The sequence below is a fragment of the Pararge aegeria genome, chromosome 6 (assembly GCF_905163445.1).
Source record: "Pararge aegeria chromosome 6, ilParAegt1.1, whole genome shotgun sequence".
NCBI classification, from domain to species: domain Eukaryota; kingdom Metazoa; phylum Arthropoda; class Insecta; order Lepidoptera; family Nymphalidae; genus Pararge; species Pararge aegeria.
In genome coordinates this window covers 2,264,419-2,285,167 of record NC_053185.1, presented here as the reverse complement: position 1 = coordinate 2,285,167, position 20,749 = coordinate 2,264,419, and the positions used below count along the sequence as shown (strand labels likewise).

The following is a 20,749-nucleotide window of genomic DNA, read 5'->3' as shown; positions in this document are numbered from 1 at the left end:
TTGTACGGCCATTCATAAACTGTTGAATGGGTACAGGCCCGCCCGCGCTTCTCTGCGCCCGCGCCGTTGCTCGCCGCTCGGCAAACTGGCACGACATACACCGAGTTAGTTCTTAATCGCGAATGCGTATCGCGCACTTCATGGTTGCATCCATGCTTACGATATAAACGAGACAGCTTGTCCGTTTGTTTATTACCTATGTTCAGCTCAATCGATCATGATGGAATTTAGCACATTCATATCTCAAATCCTTAGGCATAGCTTATTTTTCGTTCCAAAAAAGTAACAGAGTAACATTCAAGGGAAGTTAAAATATAGTTACAGTTACCTGTGCACGACTTCAGACTTAACAGCTACACCGATCTTGGCGAAATTTCACATAGATATGGCTTGACAACATATACTTCTAATCCGAAACAGCCGGTTTTTCCGGATTAGCAGTATTCTCGCAGGATTTTCGAAAATTGAGGAAAATATCTAATTATCCATTATAGAACAGTGGCGTGTACTGGGTTTCTTACCAGGGTATGCACACAACAGAAAAATTGCATAAAACGACAAAAATTCTGCTCATATAAGAATTATGTATCAATTTTACGGGAGGCAGTGCTTTTGCGCATGTATGAAGTGCACGCCAATAATATATAATGTCTGACAGAAATTTCGAAATAACTGCCTCTCATCAATCTCATAGTATCTGAACGATAAGACTGATGCGAAGAACTTCAACGAAAGGGTCACGAATTATATTTTGCAGATGCTCTAAGTGACTGGACTGTCTTTGCGATTAAATTAGATTACAACCTTTCTCACTTGAACCGAGAAGAGGCGGTTATTTCACAAACAAAAGCGATCTTTCGTTAAAAATCCGAAACAAGTATGTGGTCAAGGTCGTTTAAGTTTAAAAAAGACGTACCGACCCCACATAACGACGGGCAAGAACTAAAAGAACATAAACCCAGCCCGTTCTTTAAAATTGACTCCGTCCGTCCGTCTATTACTATTTTGTCCAATAATTCTTCGCTATTATTTGCACAGGAAGAAGATTAAAAAAAATAAAAAAAACCAACTCTTTTATTTCGAGCAGGCTTACTCTAAAACCACCTATGAAACGTCAAGTCTGTCTGTCAATAGTGACTCTATCATTCAAAGGACATACTACTGCTAATGATATGGCAGGCTGCTGTTGACATCACAAATCTCAAAGGAAGCTTGGAGGATTCAAAAATTCTGTTTTTTTTTTCAAACTTAGAGAAGGAAGTACCTAGGAAGGTTATTGTATGATATTTTGGACATATACATTTGCAGATTAAAGATGAACTGCCTTGATAAACGAGTGTAGAATAGCAATAATGTGGATCACATAATATAACTGTTAACCAGAATCCAGATTGGTTGATATGGGAAATTGGGAAGAAGTTGTCCACCATGGGTCCTCTAGTTCACGGGTGTACTGTTGTTTTGACTGGGGAAACTGGATACGTTATGCCTAACGTGCTTCCGCCCCAGCGGATATATACTGACAGAGTCGAGATTGTATGCAAAAGAAATGTCCTTGGATCAGGAAAACTGTGGAGCTTTCGTCAGTAGAACAGCCTAACATAACCTCTCGATATCCTCGTGGCGCAAAGCTAGCCTTTCTTACGATAAAAAACGTGATTGGGGCTAACGGAAAAATATAAGAGGTTGAGCCCTCGAGTTTAAGGGCGTCGCCAATAGGGCTCGGACCTCATATAAGGCACCGTTGGAAGCGTTGCCCGACGGGGATTATTAAATTAGGTAAGACTTCATTATAAGCTTTGCTGTTTAGTTCGGAAATCCATACACATAGGGGGTGAAGTGAGAGGTTGGAGGATTATATGATTCTCTTTTTTCCAAAATTATAATTATTATTAATATCAGTTTGTAGATCGCCGAGACATGGATGGAGCCTGTAGTCTGTACACGGACGGCGTAAGGAATCAGGGGTCAAGCTTAGGGGTTAATGCGACTTTTGAATATACGAGTAGTTATCATACCTACGGACAATTAAATAAAAAATTTAATAGCTATAAGAGTTTGATTGAGCGCTAATTTTCGAAACCACAATGCCTTAACAATCGTTTCGTCTTGAAACATATTATTTGTTTTCTGATTTTCAATGCTAAAGAAGCGCGAAAAACTGCCTTCGTCTGCTATCTCTTTTACGCGCAACCGGCGCGTGGCGTAGGACAGAGACGGCAAGCTCGGTCATTAAGACCCATAATAGGAATGCATCGGTATTACAAAACTACGGTTACCTACTGTAGTTATGGATGCACGTTTGTTTTTCTGCGCAAATAGTAACAACGCCAATTGCTTTGTATTAGGAAACGGTTATCGGCAACTAAATAATGGTCTATTGTAAAATTTCATTACAACTGCCATACAATTTTTGATCGAAGCTTTAAAGTTAATATGTTGATACAGAATAAAACATATTGCTCGAGTCGTAAGCTAAGCGAAGGTCAAGTAATGAAAACATTAATAACCTATTTAAAGTGACGTGTTATATTATAGAAAGTAGGTCTTTAGGACGCTATATCATTAAGTACTAGTCTAGCAAGTTGAGCAGTGTAATGCAAACTGTAAACAATATTAAAAGTTAGAACATTACTGCCTCATTTTTAAAAATAAAATAAGACTTATTTATATTGCGTGAAGGTTGTTTATAACATTATTTGAGAGGGTAATAGGGTATAAATTTACAGTGAAGCTATTGTTCAATTTTGTTTTAAAAAATCATGTTATATGCGATCTAAAGTGTATTGAACCCGACGCAATGTCAGCCTAGTAGGTCGATGCGTCACCGGCCCACGATCGGGCGATGTAAACGAAAGCATTCCTCACAACAAAAGCTGTGTCCGCGAACGTCGCATAAATAATTAGACAATAAGCAGGCAGGGCAAGAAATCGGTAATTTGTATCGCTCGAGAGTTGAGATAGGCGGAGCGAGTGGCGACGGCCGCGGCCCGAGGGAGACGGGTGCAGGCGCGCGCGGCCGAGATGTGGCAACGCGTCAGCCGTCAGGTGGAAATGGCGCCGGGCTGCTCTCCGCGCGAGGACGACCGACCGCCTCCACCCTCCCACCCCGACCCCCGGCTCCTCTCCACCCGCCGCTAATCCTCAACCGAACACAATCTGATAAAATTCGCGCCAGCTACAAAATACGATTGTTACGCAAAGCGCCTCTACACTACAACACGCTGATAATGAATGACCTGACCGTTTCTTAATACATAAACATGAACACTATCACACATTGTGTCGCAGTATCGAACCGAGCGTAGAAGAATGCAAGTAATAAGAAAGTTATTTCCTCGACCTGGCGAACGCGAAACTAGTCTCGCGAACGCATTACGGTGCGCGTTGCGGCAAGCTGAATTTAAAATGACCTCTATGGGCCTGTGGCTTCTTGTGGCCTCGCTCGCTGAATGCGATGACATTCTGTGGGTTAGCAACACGACATGACTCCACTGCTGGGAGTACGATGCCAGGATGACTAACGGTCGAGTGACATGTACCGACTAAGCATGGATTCTTCCATACAAAATGTTTAACGCAACTGATCGATGCCATTGCTGTATTATCATAGAGGTGATTTTTGTTTAACAGCATCGAGTAACGATAATTGGACCGTTTGGATTGTAGATTTATTGTTGACTTACAGCAAAATGGTAAATACGATTGCGTTAAACAAAAGCAGACATTATCATTACAACGATAATCATAATGATTTCGAAAGAAAAGTACCTACGAGTTCTTTCATCAATGTAAAAGTGACTTACCAAGGCGAAGAAGTTTGTGTGGCAATCCTCGAGACTTGCACCGTTTGTTTGGTGATTTTGATGCGTCATGGTAGTCCGGGGCACTTCATTTTCATTTCACAACACTAAAAACTGATTCAATCTTAAAGAAACCACTCAAAATCTTAAAATCATCACCGACATTTAGTGAAGTTTTCACCTTTCAATGGCGACTGGAAAATGGCGGATAGGAAACAACAACCCAAGCCGATACTAGCGCACTGGACGGTAACTACAGGAACTAAATTCGTCCAGAAATTTTTTAACGTTCCATCTTACGTATTGAAATGAACTACGTATTGAAACAATGTATACCATATATTTATTAACATTTTAAAAAGAATATATTTTTTAATATATTATTTTGTATTAACAAATGTACTCCTGACAACTTGTATTTAAAACATTCAACAAGTAAGCAAGCAAGTTACTTACGGCCTTGCTTACTTGTTGCACGCGTGCGTGAAACGAAACGGCGTTTATTGTGATTTATTATGAAAAGGCAACGTCAAATTAAAAAAATTAAATACGACCGAAAAAAATAAAATACAATAGCGTTTTTGAATAGCACTAGCATATTAGCAAGAAGAAGTTCTAATTAATAAATAATTAATAATGTTTAGGAATTTATTACGCACTTCGACATGTATAAATTTTCAGGTTATATTAAAACATTATTTAGCATGATTGATCTATTTATATTGTAAAATGTGTTTAATTTTCAAAATGAAATATATTTTCAGATTACAACTGTTAGGAATAAACAAGCTAAATTCCCCAAAATAGATAAGAAATTACAAGCATCTGCTGAATCACTTGCAGCTAGAGGGTAAAGAAATATAAATATTATCATTTTATATAATATTGTATAATAAGAAAAGCACAAGGTTAAACTAAAACAAGTTTTATTTATTAGTTACCATATTTCTAATTCACTTTTTCTCAAACGTCATGGTTGGAAATACAATTTTCTTCAAGTGGATTGTTCATATGCATTGTCAGATCTTGCCAACCTAAGTATGAAAAGATGTTATTAAAGGCATTGTGAAATGCATACTGCAGGATTCGAGGGATGCACTACACAGACACACAGACAGATGATATAAAATAAAAATAATCTACAGTACAAGTTATTAAATCTTATTGTTGTATGAGCTAAACACCTAACTGGCTTTTTATTACTTGTACAATGCTTACTCTTAAGTGTTTTATAACTTGCACTGGAGTTTTTTTTCATTTGATATGTCCTTTGTGTATACTGTGTATGAATGCCACTCTGCCCTATGGTTTTTAGGACCCCAGTGTGTCATAGGTTGCTGTTATGTAAAGGCCTCCTATTTTTGCCCTCCTTTTAGGTAACTTTTTGCTTTTAAGGGCCTTATTCTATGTCTCTATGTCTCTATGTCTGTGTTGCCAATGGGTTGGAATCACCACTATCTATATTTCCTGGTTGCTGACAGGAACACCAGTACATTGACAAGGTATTAACAAGATAAAATTATAAAATATATTTTCAGATTCCTTCGTCCAAATAAGCCATGGGATCCACCGGCTGACATTGATGAGACCATAGTTAAGATATGTTCTGATAATGGGCTCAAAACTGACAGCGAGTTGGATTCTCTAGAACTCAAGTATACTGTTTTAAAGGCATGCTTTGATGAAACTGGACATAGCGTGCCTAACTCATTATTGCACACCATTGAGACAGTTGGTAAGTATATTTATTTTATTTGACATGAGACCATGGGATATAGGGTGCCAATGTACTCAAATAGTATCCCCGCAATGATAAACTCAGCATTGGGAGACTCCCTACAAGGTTGTAATAGGGCACTTAACAAATGGCAAGGAGCAGCTGTACACACAGCACACCAGACCATGGTCTAAATGGATATGGAAATTAAAAAACTAATTAAATTAAAAATTCATTTATTTATCAAATGTTGGTGAATTGCCGAAGAAATATACAATGTGTAATAATAAGTCAGAAAACTCCTCCTATTCCCTATTACAGTGCTATGGGCAGGTGGGCATGTAAATTTCATCCCTTATCAGGGGATTTAATTTTCATCTCCTGCCTATTATAGCATCTCCTGGGCAGATTTAGAGATAGTAAAATCAAACTCAACATCAAATATTTCTCTACATAAATAGGCCTGTAGAGTGCACTTTTGATGCAACAATATATAAAATGTGTACATAGTATTCAATGACTGTGATTCAGATACTTCATTTGTTTATTAATTTAAATTGTATAAGCATTGTGGGAGATTTTAGTTCAAGACTAAAACTACTTTCACAGTAATTTTTTTATAGTACAATATTTAAAATATTTCAGATGACCTAAGGCAATTCTATGAAACGCCCATTGATACGAAAACTCCATTCGACAGTTTAAAAAAAATGGATCTGCCAAAGAATTTACATATCCAAGAGGATTATGTTAGATTCCATCCAGGTAAATCTAATTATACACTTTTTTGTAGTATTTTTTGAAACCCTGATGAAGCCAAGCCCTTTCAAATGTAAAAGAATTGCTTTCTTTCTTTATCCCTGTTAATTTGTTTGAGAAAATAATGTATGACTGAAATAACATCACTTTTTAACTAACTTCACAACCAATTATATTATAATAATAATATTATAAATAATATATATTTTTTTTATTTCATTAACAATTACTTTCATATCTTAACTATTACCCTGAGATCTCCTTTTAACCATATAATATACTTGTGGATTATTCTTTTTTGCTTCTATTTATTATATAAAATAAATATTTTGAACATAATATATAACAATATTAATCTAAACTTATAAATTACTTTAAGATATTTTACTAAACATTGTCTTCTACTAGCACTAATTAAATTCTTGTTTCAGATAAAGATACCCTGTTCAATGGAAAGTCTGTGTTCCCAAAAAGCTCAACCATTGTGTCTGGTCTCAAAACTAGGAAAAAACATGAAGGCTTCACTGCTAAGAGATCATGGCCTTAAAATGTATTTATTTCCGAATGTTATTAGGTGTTGTTAGAGACAGTAGGTAAACAAATAATAAAGTCATCATAAATGATATGAAAAATGGGAGTTTTCTTTATCCTGAATTAATATAAACATTTATCGTTAACTTCCCATTATTGTGAATGATTTAAACATAATTGAACTCTTTTATTTGCACTTGAAAGTATTAAAAATATCCTATGTGTCCTGTATATTCCCTTACTCAGTAAAAAGAAATTCAGTATTCAGACTGAATCCACAAAGAATTCACACATCACTCATCCACATTATAGTGGGAGTGCTCTTAATAGCTTCGAAAAAGTATGGTATGGCTGTACTCGACTTGGTGAAGGCACTGCCGCGGCCGTGTCACCTATTATATTATTCTGTTAAATGAATACTTTCTAGTCTGGTTTGGTGGGAGGCTTTGGGCGTCGCTGGTAACTAGGAAACCCTACCAACAGAGACGTGCCTCTAAGCGATTAAGCGATGTGGTACGATGTCGCGTAGAGACCGATAACCCCTTATCGGTTTCTATAGTATCTATAGGTTTATTAAATGTTCGAAACCCCTAACAGATTTGCCCATTACCATCTTAGACTGTAACATCACTTACCAGCAGGTGAGATTGCAGTCAAGTGCTTAGTTGTGGTGTGATAAAAAAAAGAAGAACAAAAAGGGACAACTGACTTAAACTAATCAATTAAGCTCTGTAAAAGTCAAATCGGTGTAAGAAGGTCAATTTATTCAGAATTTAAAAGATTTTAGATTTCAAATTTAGTACCTTTTCTTAGTATTAGATTATCAGATTACTGAACGGAACTGTAAACTTCATACACCTACTTAAAGTATTTGACAATGACTTTGACATATCAAATTAATTCTGAATTGTGAACAAGTTAAAATTTTTACGCGAAATTTTATAAAAATGATTGTATTTAAAGTAATAATTTAGTTATGAAATAAAGGAATGTACGCTGAATATAAAAATGAATATACTACTATTATTGTGTTTTATTTTTATCGTTATTTATTCGTGTGTTTCGTGGTAAGTCGATTCGACAGCAATGTTTGTGTTGACATAAGCTTTATTTTTATACAAAACTTGCCGGGGGTCAATGTATTAACAGTATTATATATTTACAATGATATGCTAAATTTATTCCCTAGCATTTCTGTGTGATTATAACTGCCAAATACGAAAATTGGCTTAACTTTGTTCAAACGTAGTAACTTTCTAATTAGACTAATAATGAAGGCTAAGTGAAAACTACCTTGAAATTATCTAAATAGTTCGATCCACAATTTTTCTTGTATGTTCTTTGCCTAAACTAGAACTCATATAACAAGACTTGAGTTTGTGTTGGAGAGATATTACTTATTAGCTTAGATATAATAGCTTTATCTACCTCGATCATCTTCATCATCCATCAGTTAACACCTTACCGCTGGGCACAGGTTCCTCTCTCATAGAAACAATAGATTAGACAACCTACCACACTGCTCCAATGCAGGTGGGTGGGCTTAACATGCTCTCTGAAGCATGTGAATACTACCAATTTTCCAACTACATGGTAGCACAGGGTTATTAACAGACAAAAAACCCAATGCTAGGGACTAGGACCTCAGAATCCATAGTTGAAGATACCAATGAGGCAGTTGAAAAAGCATTTAAACATTTCTACAGGAACATATTGACATTAAGCAGGGCATGCAACCAAAGGAAACATGCATAATTTTCTTATTGTCTTTCATCAATAAAACAAGTGAAGTAGTAAGTTATATGCTTCGACTAGAGTTAACACAGCATAATCAAGGTTCTGGACTAATAGGAAGACTTATATATAAATTGTACAACAGAGCAAGGAAGCAGGATTATAATTACTCTTTAGATCATCTTAAAAGAGTTCTTAACTAGAACTCATCAGTTCTTTCCATGGGTCATGAGGTTCTTGCATATAAGTACATTTAAGAGTTTTGACAGTAAGGTTTAATGCCTTTATAACTAAAACATATTATTTGACATTATAATACTCTTTCAGGTTATTGCCAGCTTTGCTGTCATGGCTTTTTAAAAGAAAGTATCACATAAAACTAAAGATTGGTAGAATAGCTGTGCCAAAATTGATTTTGCGTGATGTAAGCCTGTCAAAAGATGGCTACTCAATAGTAAGTATAATTTAATAAAAGCTATATTCCTGTTAACTTTATAACGTTTTTAAAAAACCCTTTTGCCCTCTGCATGCCTTTTGTACATAAAAAGGGTGGGCAGAGGGCTTTTTTAAAATTATTTTGATTGTGTTTAATTTTATTTATGCACCTAAGAATTGCAAAAAAAAAAGGAAATGAAAAGTCTTTGTAATATAACACTCTTAAGCATTAAACATATTGTATTGTTTTAAGCACATTGAAGAGGTATCATTCAGAAGCAGTTTTTTTAACTCTGAAATTAACAAATTACTATCTGTGGTGATAAAGAACCTAGAATTAACAAACAATGCTGAAGAAAAGAGAAGTGCTGTGGTTGAAACTATTTTGAAGCCTTTACTCTCTAAACAAAATTCAAACATCAGGTCAGATGTGCTTGATAATGAAGCAAATAACTTCAGTTTAAATAGAGATTTAGCTGCTATGGGAAAACAAAAGTTATTGGATTTCAGGAACAAGAAACTACCTCCAAGTCTGATAATGTTTGCACAGGTATGATAAATAATTTGCTTTTAATCGGGTTTAAATTGGAGTATGGAGCCCAGCCTAAATTACTTTAATGTAATTATTGTCTGAGATAATATTTATTTATATTGATGCCATCATTATTGATTCATACAAGTATTTTTTTAAACTAAGTGAATGCAGCACAAGTAGGTTCCCAAAATATGTTTAAGTTCATGTATAGACAGTATAGCCCCTGCTTTTTGAGACCAAGGGTGTGGGTTCAATTTCCACAACTAGAAAATGTTTGTGTGAAAAACATGAATGTTCTTCACACAAACATTTTCCAACATTTACATTATAAGTATTTATGTATATTGTATAGGCGATTTGTGTATTGACGTAGTATAAATATATATTTTATTTAGTATTTATTTACATATAAAAATGTCTATAAGTGATAAGATTGACTGAATCATCCAGGCCAAAAGATGGCAGACTGAAGAGGCTAAAGAGTCAAGGATATTGTATTCTCACCTTTCTCTACTTTAATGAAGTAGTAGTGAGAATTCATTCTCTGGATGCTTCACTAAAATCCATACTTAAATTTTCCCTCCAATCTAGCATGAATCCAAGAGGTTGATTGAGCTCTTTAGTATCAAATGTGAGGTGAACTTTACTAGAGCCTCTTTACTTTTTAATATGTGTACAGAAGTAAGAATATATAATATATGTTTTCTTTATTTAATTTCAGTTCATGGGGGTCCACATATTTAACGCCACTGTAACAATAAACGACACTGCTAATAACGCTTGGTCTCTCCACGCCTCAGCATCAGAACTCCATGCGGATGGCGCGGCGGGCGGGCCTGCAAGAGCTTTAGTATTCTCCGCCAATATAGTAGACGCTACATCGAAGATCGTGAGTGATAAAAAATGCCTCGCTGAGGCGTCTTGCAGTGTACTTATAGAGGGGACTGTGAAAGCTGATGGACCTCTGAATGTTGAGGTTAGATTGATTTATCTTATCTTTCATAACAATATCCTTTTGATTATTACAGACTTTTACTGTCATTAGGGGCTGAAAAAGTTACTTGTAAGCCACAAGCAATCTACTTTTTATATTTATTATTATATCAGCTTATATAGATTTCTGAATCTTTTGAGTTTGTGAGCACGCCCTGACACCCTGACAGATATTCTGTCGTCTCATATTTTGAACCTTACTGATATACAAAAAGACAATATCTTGATGCTTTGAAGATTTATTTTGATTGGATTTTAATTAAATAATAAAACTTTTGCTATGTTGCCCTTACAGTCTAAATTCTAAATACCTGAACAATTAATTATGGTTTAGAAATAAACATTTATTTTGTTACAGAAAATTCACATAGTGGTTAGCAATCCCACAGTATGTGTGCTTGATGAGCTGTATAGTTTCTTGCAGAAGAATAAAAAGAGAAAACGTAAATCTATGGGATACTTTCAAGAAGATCATTATATTACAATTCTACCGAGACTCTCGCCTGCTATACCAAAGGTGATATTATTGCATTTTTAGCCTGAGTTCTCCAGATTGAGTAATGGCCTGGCCTTTCTCCCTACCATCTGTCACTATTTGTTTTCGGGTCAGTTCTGCTACTGCGCATCTAGATTGTTCTCGCATGCCCAATTTCACTAACGACGAACTAGGCAATGCCCAAATAAGTAACGCCTTAACTAAGGAGATTCCTAGCCATACAACAACCATTCATCAATAGTTATCACCTAACAATTGGTGAAACGTATTTCTATAGACTTAGCCTCAATCATTAGGCATTCGATTTAGGCGATGCCTAGGTTTAGTCAAAACGAGCATTATTCTCGGTTTGCCGCGAGGTCCTTTAATATGTTGTGATAAAAAACACTGATGAACACAGTCCTTTCGTTGAATCAAATGGCTAGTCCGGCGTATTTTAATTGAAAGCTTTGTCACTCATAATCTGTTACGAGCCGAATCCTTTTATGACTTGTCGTTTATCTTCATTTTTACTCTTTTTCTTTTTAATAAAAAGTTATTTGTAAATATTTACTCTGTAGTTTTTTCTTACTATTCGTAATAATATTATAGTTTATACTTTATAAGCTATAAGATTTTATAGGCATGTTGGTGAAAAATTGACTTCATCGCTTCATTTCTTATTTGCAGATATTTAGTTTAAAAATCGATACAACGAAAATTACTTGCGTGGACAATATCACACGGACAAGCTTTGAGACATCTGTGCAAAGCTTACAGGTAAAAGAAATATTAATGTATCAGAATTATTGAAATGTTGAGATATATTGCAAAACTTCAATGGCTTGCTTAAAGTTCGAAAATAAAATACTGTTTCATCGATATCGCCTCTTGACACACCCGCGCGGGTAGAAGGTGTTTTGAGAACTTATTTTGATGTGACGTCACTAAAAAGATGAACATCATTAAAAACCAATACCGGTACACTACAGGGCACGAGTCTCCTCACAGATTGAGAAGGGTTTATATGATACAAAAAATAATATTAAATACTATTTAATATTTATATTGAATTTGATTGTAACCTATTCTATAAGAACCGATATTTAATCATTATTGCCGCACCAATCAGTTCCTTATAACAACTACTTTCGCCAGAGGATGTCTGGGAGATAACCCTTTAGCGATAAGACTGCCTTTGCACACCTAAAGTTGTTTTTTAATATTTTATTTTATCTATTGTGTTTCTTTTAGTATTTTGTTTTTTGTGTTTTCAATAAAGAATTTAATAATAAAAATAATAAGACAAAAATGAATATATGTAGAAAACTTTTTGAGGAGACAACACAAAGCTGAACTATGAAACTTATTTATTTAACTCTTTATTTGTACACACACCACTATAAAGTTAGGGAAATAAAAGAAGAATAGTAATACAAATACGGAAGTAGAATACAAAAGGCGGCCTTATCGCTTATAAGCGATCAGGATTAGGAAAACATTAGCGTGGTGTAAAATTATTTTAAACCTACATTCAAATAGCTAAATACAAATACATAAACTAAATTTACATCTATCTATAAACTTGTACCATTTGCAATGATTAAAACAATCTCTAAATAATTTGTAAGTTATCTTTTTTCAGGTGAACTCAAGATTTAGCGCCGCCTCCGTGGTTGTAGGCCCCACTGGGGCAGAAGTCGTAGGCCTACCTCAAGTGTATGTGGCTTTCCAGATGGACCAAGTGCAACTGATTGCGAGCGATGAGACGCTGATGTTTCTTAACAAACTGAAGTTGGATGCTAAGGTTAAAATTTTCCCTTTATTTTTTAAATTTGAAACACACTTGCTATCACGACTTCTGAGTGCCAAGTGTGAGAATTCATACGAACGTTTGCTTATTAAATCGCGTGACAGTTAATCAAGATTGATATGGCATCGAACGAGCGTCATCTAGTCAAAATACTGGGATACTGTATTTTCTTTTAATTTTTATTCCACTACAAGTTAGTCTTTGACTGCAACCTCACCTGATGTTTGTAACGGGCTAATCTGTTAGGGAGTTTGGTAGTCATACGCCTAATCGGTTTCAACGCGACATCGCACCCGAACACTTAATCGCTTAGCGGCACGTGTTTGTCGGTAGGGTGGTAATTAGCCACGGCCAAAGTCGCCCACTAGGTCAGACCAGAGAAAATTCATAAATTATAAATTCTCAAATTGGCCCTGCTAGGAATCGAACCCGCGACCTCCTGCTTAAATTCACAGCGCTCACCGTTGCGCAAGGGAGGTTGTCAAAATATTAAAATATATAATATAGCATAAAATATAACGTATTGTCAATAGATGGCGCTCATTCGATACCATATTAAACGTAGTTAACTTCCACGCGATCGTATAAGTAAACGTAGGTAGAAAATCCCATACTTCAAACTCAGAGATGAATTAGGACCTCCTGATTTTTTGATGTACAAAAACAAGGTGTGTAAGAAAATACTAATTATTTTCTAACACTAGTATTAGAAAAAAAATAGTATTTTCTTACAAACAATATAGTTTCGTTTATCAATGTCTAACACTATTATTAGAACGGCGATTGGCGCAGTCTGCAGCGACCCGAAAATGTTTGTGTGAAGAACATAAATGTTTTTCAGTGTGTATATTATAAGTATTTAGGTATATTATTCATAAAACATATTCATCAGTCATCTTAGTACCCATACCACAAGCTACGCTTACTTGGGGGCTAGATGGAGATGTGTGTATTGTTTTAGTATATTTATTTATTATTTATTGATTATCATTTTTTTTAATTCTTAATAGTGCTTACAAAAACAGAAAACACTTAAAAATTTATAAGAAAAAAAGTCCATCCTCCGCTTGCGGGACTTTTGAATGCCCAAGCAACCGGCGGTCAGGGCTCACAATACTCACCGTTACAAGGACTACTGTCTTCTGTATCCGACCCTTGATCCAACAACCAAGCCAACCAAGCTTCTTAAGATGTTGGTCGAAGCTTTTCGCGAGAAGACCAATAACTGAAACGACGATCGGAACTATAACTGTCGACTCAACATTCCACATGGCGGTAATCTCGTGCGCAAGGTCCAAGTTTTTAGATACTTTTTCAGCTTTCACCAGATTATCGTCATGTGGAATAGTAATGTCAACAATTATTGCACGGCGCACTGATCGATCGACTAGCACTATATCAGGTCTATTAGCTGTAATATACCTGTCAGTGATAATCTTTCGATCCCAGTAGACCAATGCACTGCTATATTATTATTATTATTATAGTTTCCACACAACGATTGAACTTCTTTGAACATAATTTTTTAGCGAATTTCAGAAGCAAAATATGAAAAACTACTTGATTGTGTTTCTTTTATTTTTTTACTTACACTCATTAATTGCACACTACTAAAAGATGAAGAAATAAAACAAGAAGAAGATTAACATATATTCAAAGATTTCTCTTTATTTTAAGCTCGAGAAAGGTGTCCTGAACTTATACCTCATAATCAGCACGCTAAATTTGACGTACAACCATAGCAACGCCTTCCACTGGTACTCAGCTTGGCAGCGGATGCAGAAATCCAAACCGTTGCAAGTTATTGAACCAACTGGAAGTGGTTAGTACATAGCTATATTCTTTGTACAGTTATTTGTATATTCGAGGTGATAGGATGTTAAGAATGTTTATTTAGGTTCATCCTCCAAAATGGATCTGAAAGCTGAAATAAATGAATTTTATAATAATATGTCTTGGGAGAGTCGTATGATTTTGCGGTCCTGTTTTCTATTTTTTTATTACTCTAAAAAGTTTTTTTTTAATTTTTTCAAAATTATAAATTAAATGAATGAATGATTTATTAATTTCTCCACATTACTTATATAATATATGTAATATATAATTTAGCTTACGGGCTACAAACACACAGTTATTATATGGGGACTGATGCTTGAATTAGGTAAATCTGTGTCTCGAGCCACCAGGCCCGTTCCCCAGGAAAACATTGTACAATAATATATAAAACATTTATAATAAAGTTAAATTTAAATAAGAGTAACATTATTGCGCTATATAAAAAAAAATAAACAACAGTACCCTATTTAAAATATTTTGAACAAATTTTTTCCAATAATCCAAAAGTGTCAGTATTACCAAAGCTTTACTATTATTTTAATAATTGCACAACTTTAAAGAATGATAATTTGTAAAATTTTGCAGCATGGAACACAGATTCTTGGTGGGCCCGCATCGCTTGCAGTTGCGCAGTGCAAGGTTGCGCGGAGTTGCGCGGCGTAGTACTGCGTGCTGTACGCTCCAACGCGCCGGAACATTCCGCCACATCGCTGTCGGCGGGCTGCAGCGGGTTGAAGGTCAAATTGGACCAGTTACTGGATACCAGAGGTATGTCGCTTACATAAATGTGTCTTTAACGTATCTCTACACAACATACTTGAATAATAAATGTATCTTGAATAAGCTGGTAAATTTACTTACTAATTATTCGATTTCTATTAGAATATATCTACCTCATTTTCAATAATTAGTCCTTTAAATTATAACAATTCTCTTTAATAAGTTCCATATACAATAATGAATGAATTCCATGATACCTGGCTAAAAAAAAAGTGCACTGCAGATAATACCAGAATAAAAAGATTATAATTGGTTGTTTCCGTATTGAGTCCGAGAGAATTACGATATCAAGCATTTTTGGTTTTTTGTTTGACATTTTGATTTGATGAGTGAAAATACAGAATAAATTCCAAAAATCTCAGTTATTTGCAATTAAAATGTGAACACTATCAAAAAGTGAGTTTCATGGGTTGTTATAGACGAACCATACCAGTGGGTGGTCGCTCAACTAGTGGTAGGATCCCGCCACTGGAGTGCAGAGCTGTTAGTGGACGGCGGATGGGTCAGATGTGGTAGCGGTAGTGGCAGTGGAAGAGAACCGCCGCCACGACGTCACCACTCGTGGGGCTCTGCTTTATTGGCTGTTGCGTTAGTCAAATGGGGCACACATGGGCCAAGAGATTCCAAGGTATTGTTTTAAATACTTCGTCTGGGATCAGCTACAATGGACAGCAAATTTCTGAAATCTCCTGAAAATATATATTTTTTATTTTCATTGATACAGCTTTTTTAGTATGCTATCTATCACTGCGCTGATCTTAACTTAAAGCACACTGTGACCGTTTCTGCGCAACTTAAAACAAGTACACTCTCCTACAAAGAAAGCAAAATCACCCTACCCTAGAAGCAAAACCGTTCAGACCAAATTTTGCATAGGATACATATCACCATCATCACATCAATCCATTAACAGCCCACTACAGAGCACAGGTCTTCCTACAATGAGAAGAAGTTACCCGTAGTCCACCACACTGGCCCAGTGTGGATTGGTGGACTCCAACGCAACTTTGAGAACATTATGTAGCTCTCAGGTAAGCAGGTTTCCTCACGATGTTTTCCTTCACCGTTGAAGCAAGTGATACTTTAATTATTAGAAAAGTTATGTGCGTGCTTCTACCCAATGCGCTATCACCGCTTCAATTAGGCTTTAGGTGGGATACATATAAGTTCGGATAAATAAATAGGTTTTATATACCGAACGATTTTTAATATACAGAAATCAGTAGGGATGTACTGCAGTGGCGTGCATTGAGGGTATGCAAAGGGTATGCAGATGATATAAAATGAGGAAATCACCAGTACGAGATATAAATACTTAAGGGTAGGCTTTTTCTAACTCTTACAATGCATATCCTTAAGTTTTTTTATAACTCTTATTGGAGATTTTCTTCATTTTATATCATCTGCATACCCTCTATGCACGCCACTGAGTGGTGGGCAAATCATAAAAATAACACTCATGCAAGTCTTAATGTTACAGATTGAAGCAATGATGGATTGCCTCCGTCTCGAGTGGAGTACTGCAATCGCGGAAACCGTGATATCGTTTGTGGATTGCCTAAACGACTACAAAACTACCTCATCCGTAAAACCTCAAGAAAATGCTCCTGAATCGTTATGCAGTATCGCAGTTAATGTAGCATTGTCTCATATTAATATGTTCTTTATAATTAATGATAAGATGTGTATCATGACAAGGGTGGATGCTGTGACCTTGGAAAAGACAATGGTTAAAACTGGCGCAGTGGTATCCGGCTTAAAGATGGTGGAAATTGTGCCTTATCAAGGTAAGAACACCTTACTTTTCTTTTAAGTTATGTTTCCCTCGGGGCGAACTGCAGATGAAATATTATTCTATTAACCCCCGACGCTATAAAAGAGGAGCGTTATAAGTTTAACGTCTCTATCTGTGTATCTATCTGTAGTATCGTAGCTCTCAGACGGATGAACTAGTTTTTTTTTATTTTTTTCTTTGTCATAGATAATTTCATCCCAAGTGTTCTTAGCCATGTCTCACGAAAATATGTTCAACCGTTTTAAAATCACCAGCTCTTTAATAGTTGGTTGTTGGTCGATTCGAAATTTGGTACTGTGTTATTGAAATGATATTGAAGGTATTTGGTAAGGTAACCATGACTTTAAATATGACATGTAAGGGTAAGGTTTTGAAGGTGGGTAATTTAATGGGATCAATGGCAGGTTCGCAGTGACGCGACGCTTAAATTTGTTAGTTTTTAAAGTTTATTTTTTGTGTCTCGGGGCTTATACATTATTAATTTTACTTTTTGACCTACGGTCGAATAATGGAACGTTAAATTCATACATGGTTTATTGTCAGGTGACACGACTCTGTCAAGTTCATCTATGTATTAAGATACTTTAAAGAATACAGATTTTTTTATGCCATTGCCACAGTAAGTGTCAGGAAAGTTGAAAAAGTTTTCTTTGCGCAAATCTGGGCAGTAGAAACTAAGGTCCCAGTTTTACTTTCGGGGCAATTACTAATCCGCTGTTATAAAAAGTGTTTACTTATATAATTTTGTCGTCTCCAGGTAACGTGCATTGCCAAAGATCGGATGAACTGCTCACTACATTTTTCCACGTAAAATTAGCAAGGATTGAGCACGTGCCTTCAAAAGAAAGGAACTCAGTTTTACTCGACTTTCAATTCCTGGAGAATGTAATTTTCCAATGGAGCGCTAACTTGCATTTGAAAATACTCACTTTTGTTAGAGCCGTCAAGAGTTTTAGGGAAGAATTTAGAGTCAAAAGACAGAGTTACAATGATACAGGTAGCGTGAGTAAGAGTAAGAGAGCAATAGATTGGAGGGTTTCGTTCAAAAGTGAAACGAATCTCAGTCTTATTTTGTCCGATGAAAATAACATGCTGTTTACTACCGGTAAGTATTCTATTTGTTTAATAAAATAAAAAAATAATAGAATATAGAATGTAGTTATACCCGACAAATTATTGTCGACAGAGTAGAATGTAACGGTAAAACTCAAATGTGCTAATGTTTTACACCTTTTGAATCGAACTTGTAAAACTATTGACGACCTCCCTGGCGCAACGGTGAGCGCTGTGAATTTAGGTAGGAGGTCCCGGGATCGAATCCCGAAAGAGGCAAATTGGGAATTTATAATTTCTGAAAATTCTTTGGTTTGGTCTGGTAGGAGGCTTTGGCCGTGGCTAGTTACCGATAAAAAACGTGCCGCTAAACGATTTAGTGTTCCGGTGCGATGTCGCTTAGAAACCTATAAGGGACGCGGTGAAATTACAGTTAAGGGATAACAAGTAGTGGAATGAAATAAAAATAAAAACTTTATGTACTTTTGATTAAATAAATAAAATAAATTAACTTGAAATTCCATTTTCAATGAAAATACTTATTCCGTTAAGTTTCTCGAAACGATTTATTTATTTATCTTATTTACATAATATTACGGCAGCGCAATTTACACTAACTAGATGCAAAGAGGTAGGTTTATTTATGGATAACTATAACAGACAAAAATTTATGAAAGAATTTAAACATTATACAAAAGTACACTGCGAATAATATAAAACTACCTTATGTTTTTCCAGATGACATGACAGTAGCCTACGACCACGAAGCCGGTCTGTCGATACTGTGGAGTCAGTTGAGGATGGTGTTAAACGGAGATGAGATTATCAACGTGGAGGGATACTCGATGGAGCGCGCTATTGATGATCCAGACATCAGAGTTGAAAGAAAGGCGAACGAAGGATTTGTACTCCCTTGGAACAAAGTTTGGTATGTTACAAATATCGGTTCTAAAGATTAAAACTGGAAACTGGGAATGGTGTGGTTGTGACCAAAAGACCAGATTTTTTAATACGAATAAAATTTTCTTTTGTCTTTCTTTGTCGTATTCCAAAGTCAAATATTTATTCATTCAAATAGGCACATAGATGGCACTTTTGATGCGTTGATTACATACAAAATGTGTACATAGTAGTGAGTATTGATGGCGATTATTAAATTTATAAACCTAAAAGTAAAGCTAGGAGGGTTCCAGCGTGCCCTGATGTCCGCCGGTGTTATTTTTATTATCACCACATTGTCATTTGAAAATATTTAACAAGCAATCTGGTTAGGGCAATAGTTCACACCGAAGTTTTTTTATCGTTTACGTAATCCTTTATATGATGATAATTTCTTCGCATATGCTCATGGAAGTCCTAGAAAGTACACGAAATTCCTAAAATTTAAGCTGAATTTTTATATACCAAATTATTTTTACTAACAGCTCAATTCTAGCTTCAATGGAGTCTGATTGTAGGAAAATTGCGGTCGCTTTATTGAAAATAAGATTATTAAGAGCTGTACGGTCAATATATAAACTTAAATCACGTGAATCCCTCCGTGAAAAATTTAAAGAAATAAGTATCCTTACGGTAGCCTCACAATATATTTATAACAATATAGTATTTGTAAGACAACATATTAGTCTTTATAAGCAAAAAGTGGATATAAACAGTCTTACAAGAAATGGTCATAGATTAGTGACATCTGCATATCGTCTGCGAAAGGTGCAGAAGTCATTTGTGGGACTGAGTATACGCTTTTATAATATGATTCCTAAGGTAATTTTGGACTTACCAGTGCATAAGTTTAAAGAATGTGTTAAAACACATTTATTACAGCGAGGTTATTATACAATTGATGAATTTCTTAATGACAAGGTTGCTTGGAAGCATCCGGCTCCGCTTTCATCTCTCGAAAGATAGAAAAATGAATTTTGAAATTTAAAATGTAAATTTTAATGTTGGAAAAGAGCAACTGCTGAGTTTCTTGCCGGCTTCTTCTCGGTAGAATCTGCCATCCGAATCGGTGGTAGAGTCACTACACACAGACAGACTTGACGTTTCAAAAGTGCTTATATTAGGCCTACTTGATTTTGAATTTGAATTTATGAAGGGAATAGAGCTAAAACCAGAATTCTTCCTAAATACTACAGGTTATAATATTTTATATTTGATTGACGGCTGATTGGCGCATGGCATTATTCATCAGTTATCTTAGTACCCATAACACAAGTTACTTACTTTGGGACTAGATGGCGATATTTGAACTGTCGTAGTATATTTATTTAAGTTTACATATTTATATTTCAGGGCTGTGAACATAGGTTTGGTACGCGTAATATTCCCATACAAGCACCGATGGGCGGAAGCTGTGCAGGGCGACTTCGTCTCACTTTTTAAATGGATTAAAATAATTCACGGCATCAAGAAGAAACCATTCACTTCGGACAGTCCATTACCCAGTGATTTACATATTAAGGTAAATATTTCTATATTTTTAAAGCGTGG

The 20,749-nt window shown here is 35.5% G+C and overlaps 3 protein-coding genes across 5 annotated transcripts in view; 2 read left to right on the top strand and 1 right to left on the bottom strand.

The window, feature by feature from the left end:
- Positions 1-4,015, bottom strand: part of LOC120624750 (mediator of RNA polymerase II transcription subunit 13) — a 116,792-nt gene extending 112,777 nt beyond the window's left edge. For all 3 annotated transcript variants that reach the window (XM_039891452.1, XM_039891453.1, XM_039891454.1), the window contains exon 1: positions 3,807-4,015. In XM_039891452.1, coding sequence (XP_039747386.1) covers positions 3,807-3,875 — 69 coding nt within the window. In that variant the 5' untranslated portion in view covers positions 3,876-4,015. The remainder of the gene's footprint in view (positions 1-3,806) is intronic.
- A 290-nt stretch (positions 4,016-4,305) lies between these two features.
- Positions 4,306-6,911, top strand: LOC120624752 (39S ribosomal protein L50, mitochondrial). Its single transcript, XM_039891455.1, has 5 exons — positions 4,306-4,484; positions 4,568-4,653; positions 5,342-5,538; positions 6,166-6,285; positions 6,711-6,911. The coding sequence occupies exons 1-5, from the start codon at positions 4,440-4,442 to the stop codon at positions 6,824-6,826; spliced, it is 564 nt and encodes a 187-aa protein (XP_039747389.1). The 5' UTR covers positions 4,306-4,439; the 3' UTR covers positions 6,827-6,911.
- An 871-nt stretch (positions 6,912-7,782) lies between these two features.
- Positions 7,783-20,749, top strand: part of LOC120624349 (protein KIAA0100) — a 42,229-nt gene continuing 29,262 nt past the window's right edge. The window contains exons 1-14 of the mRNA XM_039890828.1: positions 7,783-7,877; positions 8,872-8,998; positions 9,233-9,529; positions 10,236-10,490; positions 10,866-11,024; positions 11,673-11,762; positions 12,628-12,789; positions 14,473-14,617; positions 15,217-15,399; positions 15,831-16,039; positions 16,892-17,198; positions 17,964-18,311; positions 18,998-19,187; positions 20,552-20,720. Coding sequence (XP_039746762.1) covers positions 7,819-7,877; positions 8,872-8,998; positions 9,233-9,529; positions 10,236-10,490; positions 10,866-11,024; positions 11,673-11,762; positions 12,628-12,789; positions 14,473-14,617; positions 15,217-15,399; positions 15,831-16,039; positions 16,892-17,198; positions 17,964-18,311; positions 18,998-19,187; positions 20,552-20,720 — 2,700 coding nt within the window. The 5' untranslated portion in view covers positions 7,783-7,818. The remainder of the gene's footprint in view (positions 7,878-8,871; positions 8,999-9,232; positions 9,530-10,235; positions 10,491-10,865; positions 11,025-11,672; positions 11,763-12,627; positions 12,790-14,472; positions 14,618-15,216; positions 15,400-15,830; positions 16,040-16,891; positions 17,199-17,963; positions 18,312-18,997; positions 19,188-20,551; positions 20,721-20,749) is intronic.

Bases quoted from the DNA above. Each gene is read 5' to 3' on its own strand.
- LOC120624752 (XM_039891455.1), top strand. From the start codon at position 4,440: ATGTTTAGGAATTTATTACGCACTTCGACATGTATAAATTTTCAG. The intron at 5,539-6,165 runs GTAAGTATATTT...AAAATATTTCAG, and splicing joins GCACACCATTGAGACAGTTG to ATGACCTAAGGCAATTCTAT. The intron at 6,286-6,710 runs GTAAATCTAATT...TTCTTGTTTCAG, and splicing joins TTATGTTAGATTCCATCCAG to ATAAAGATACCCTGTTCAAT.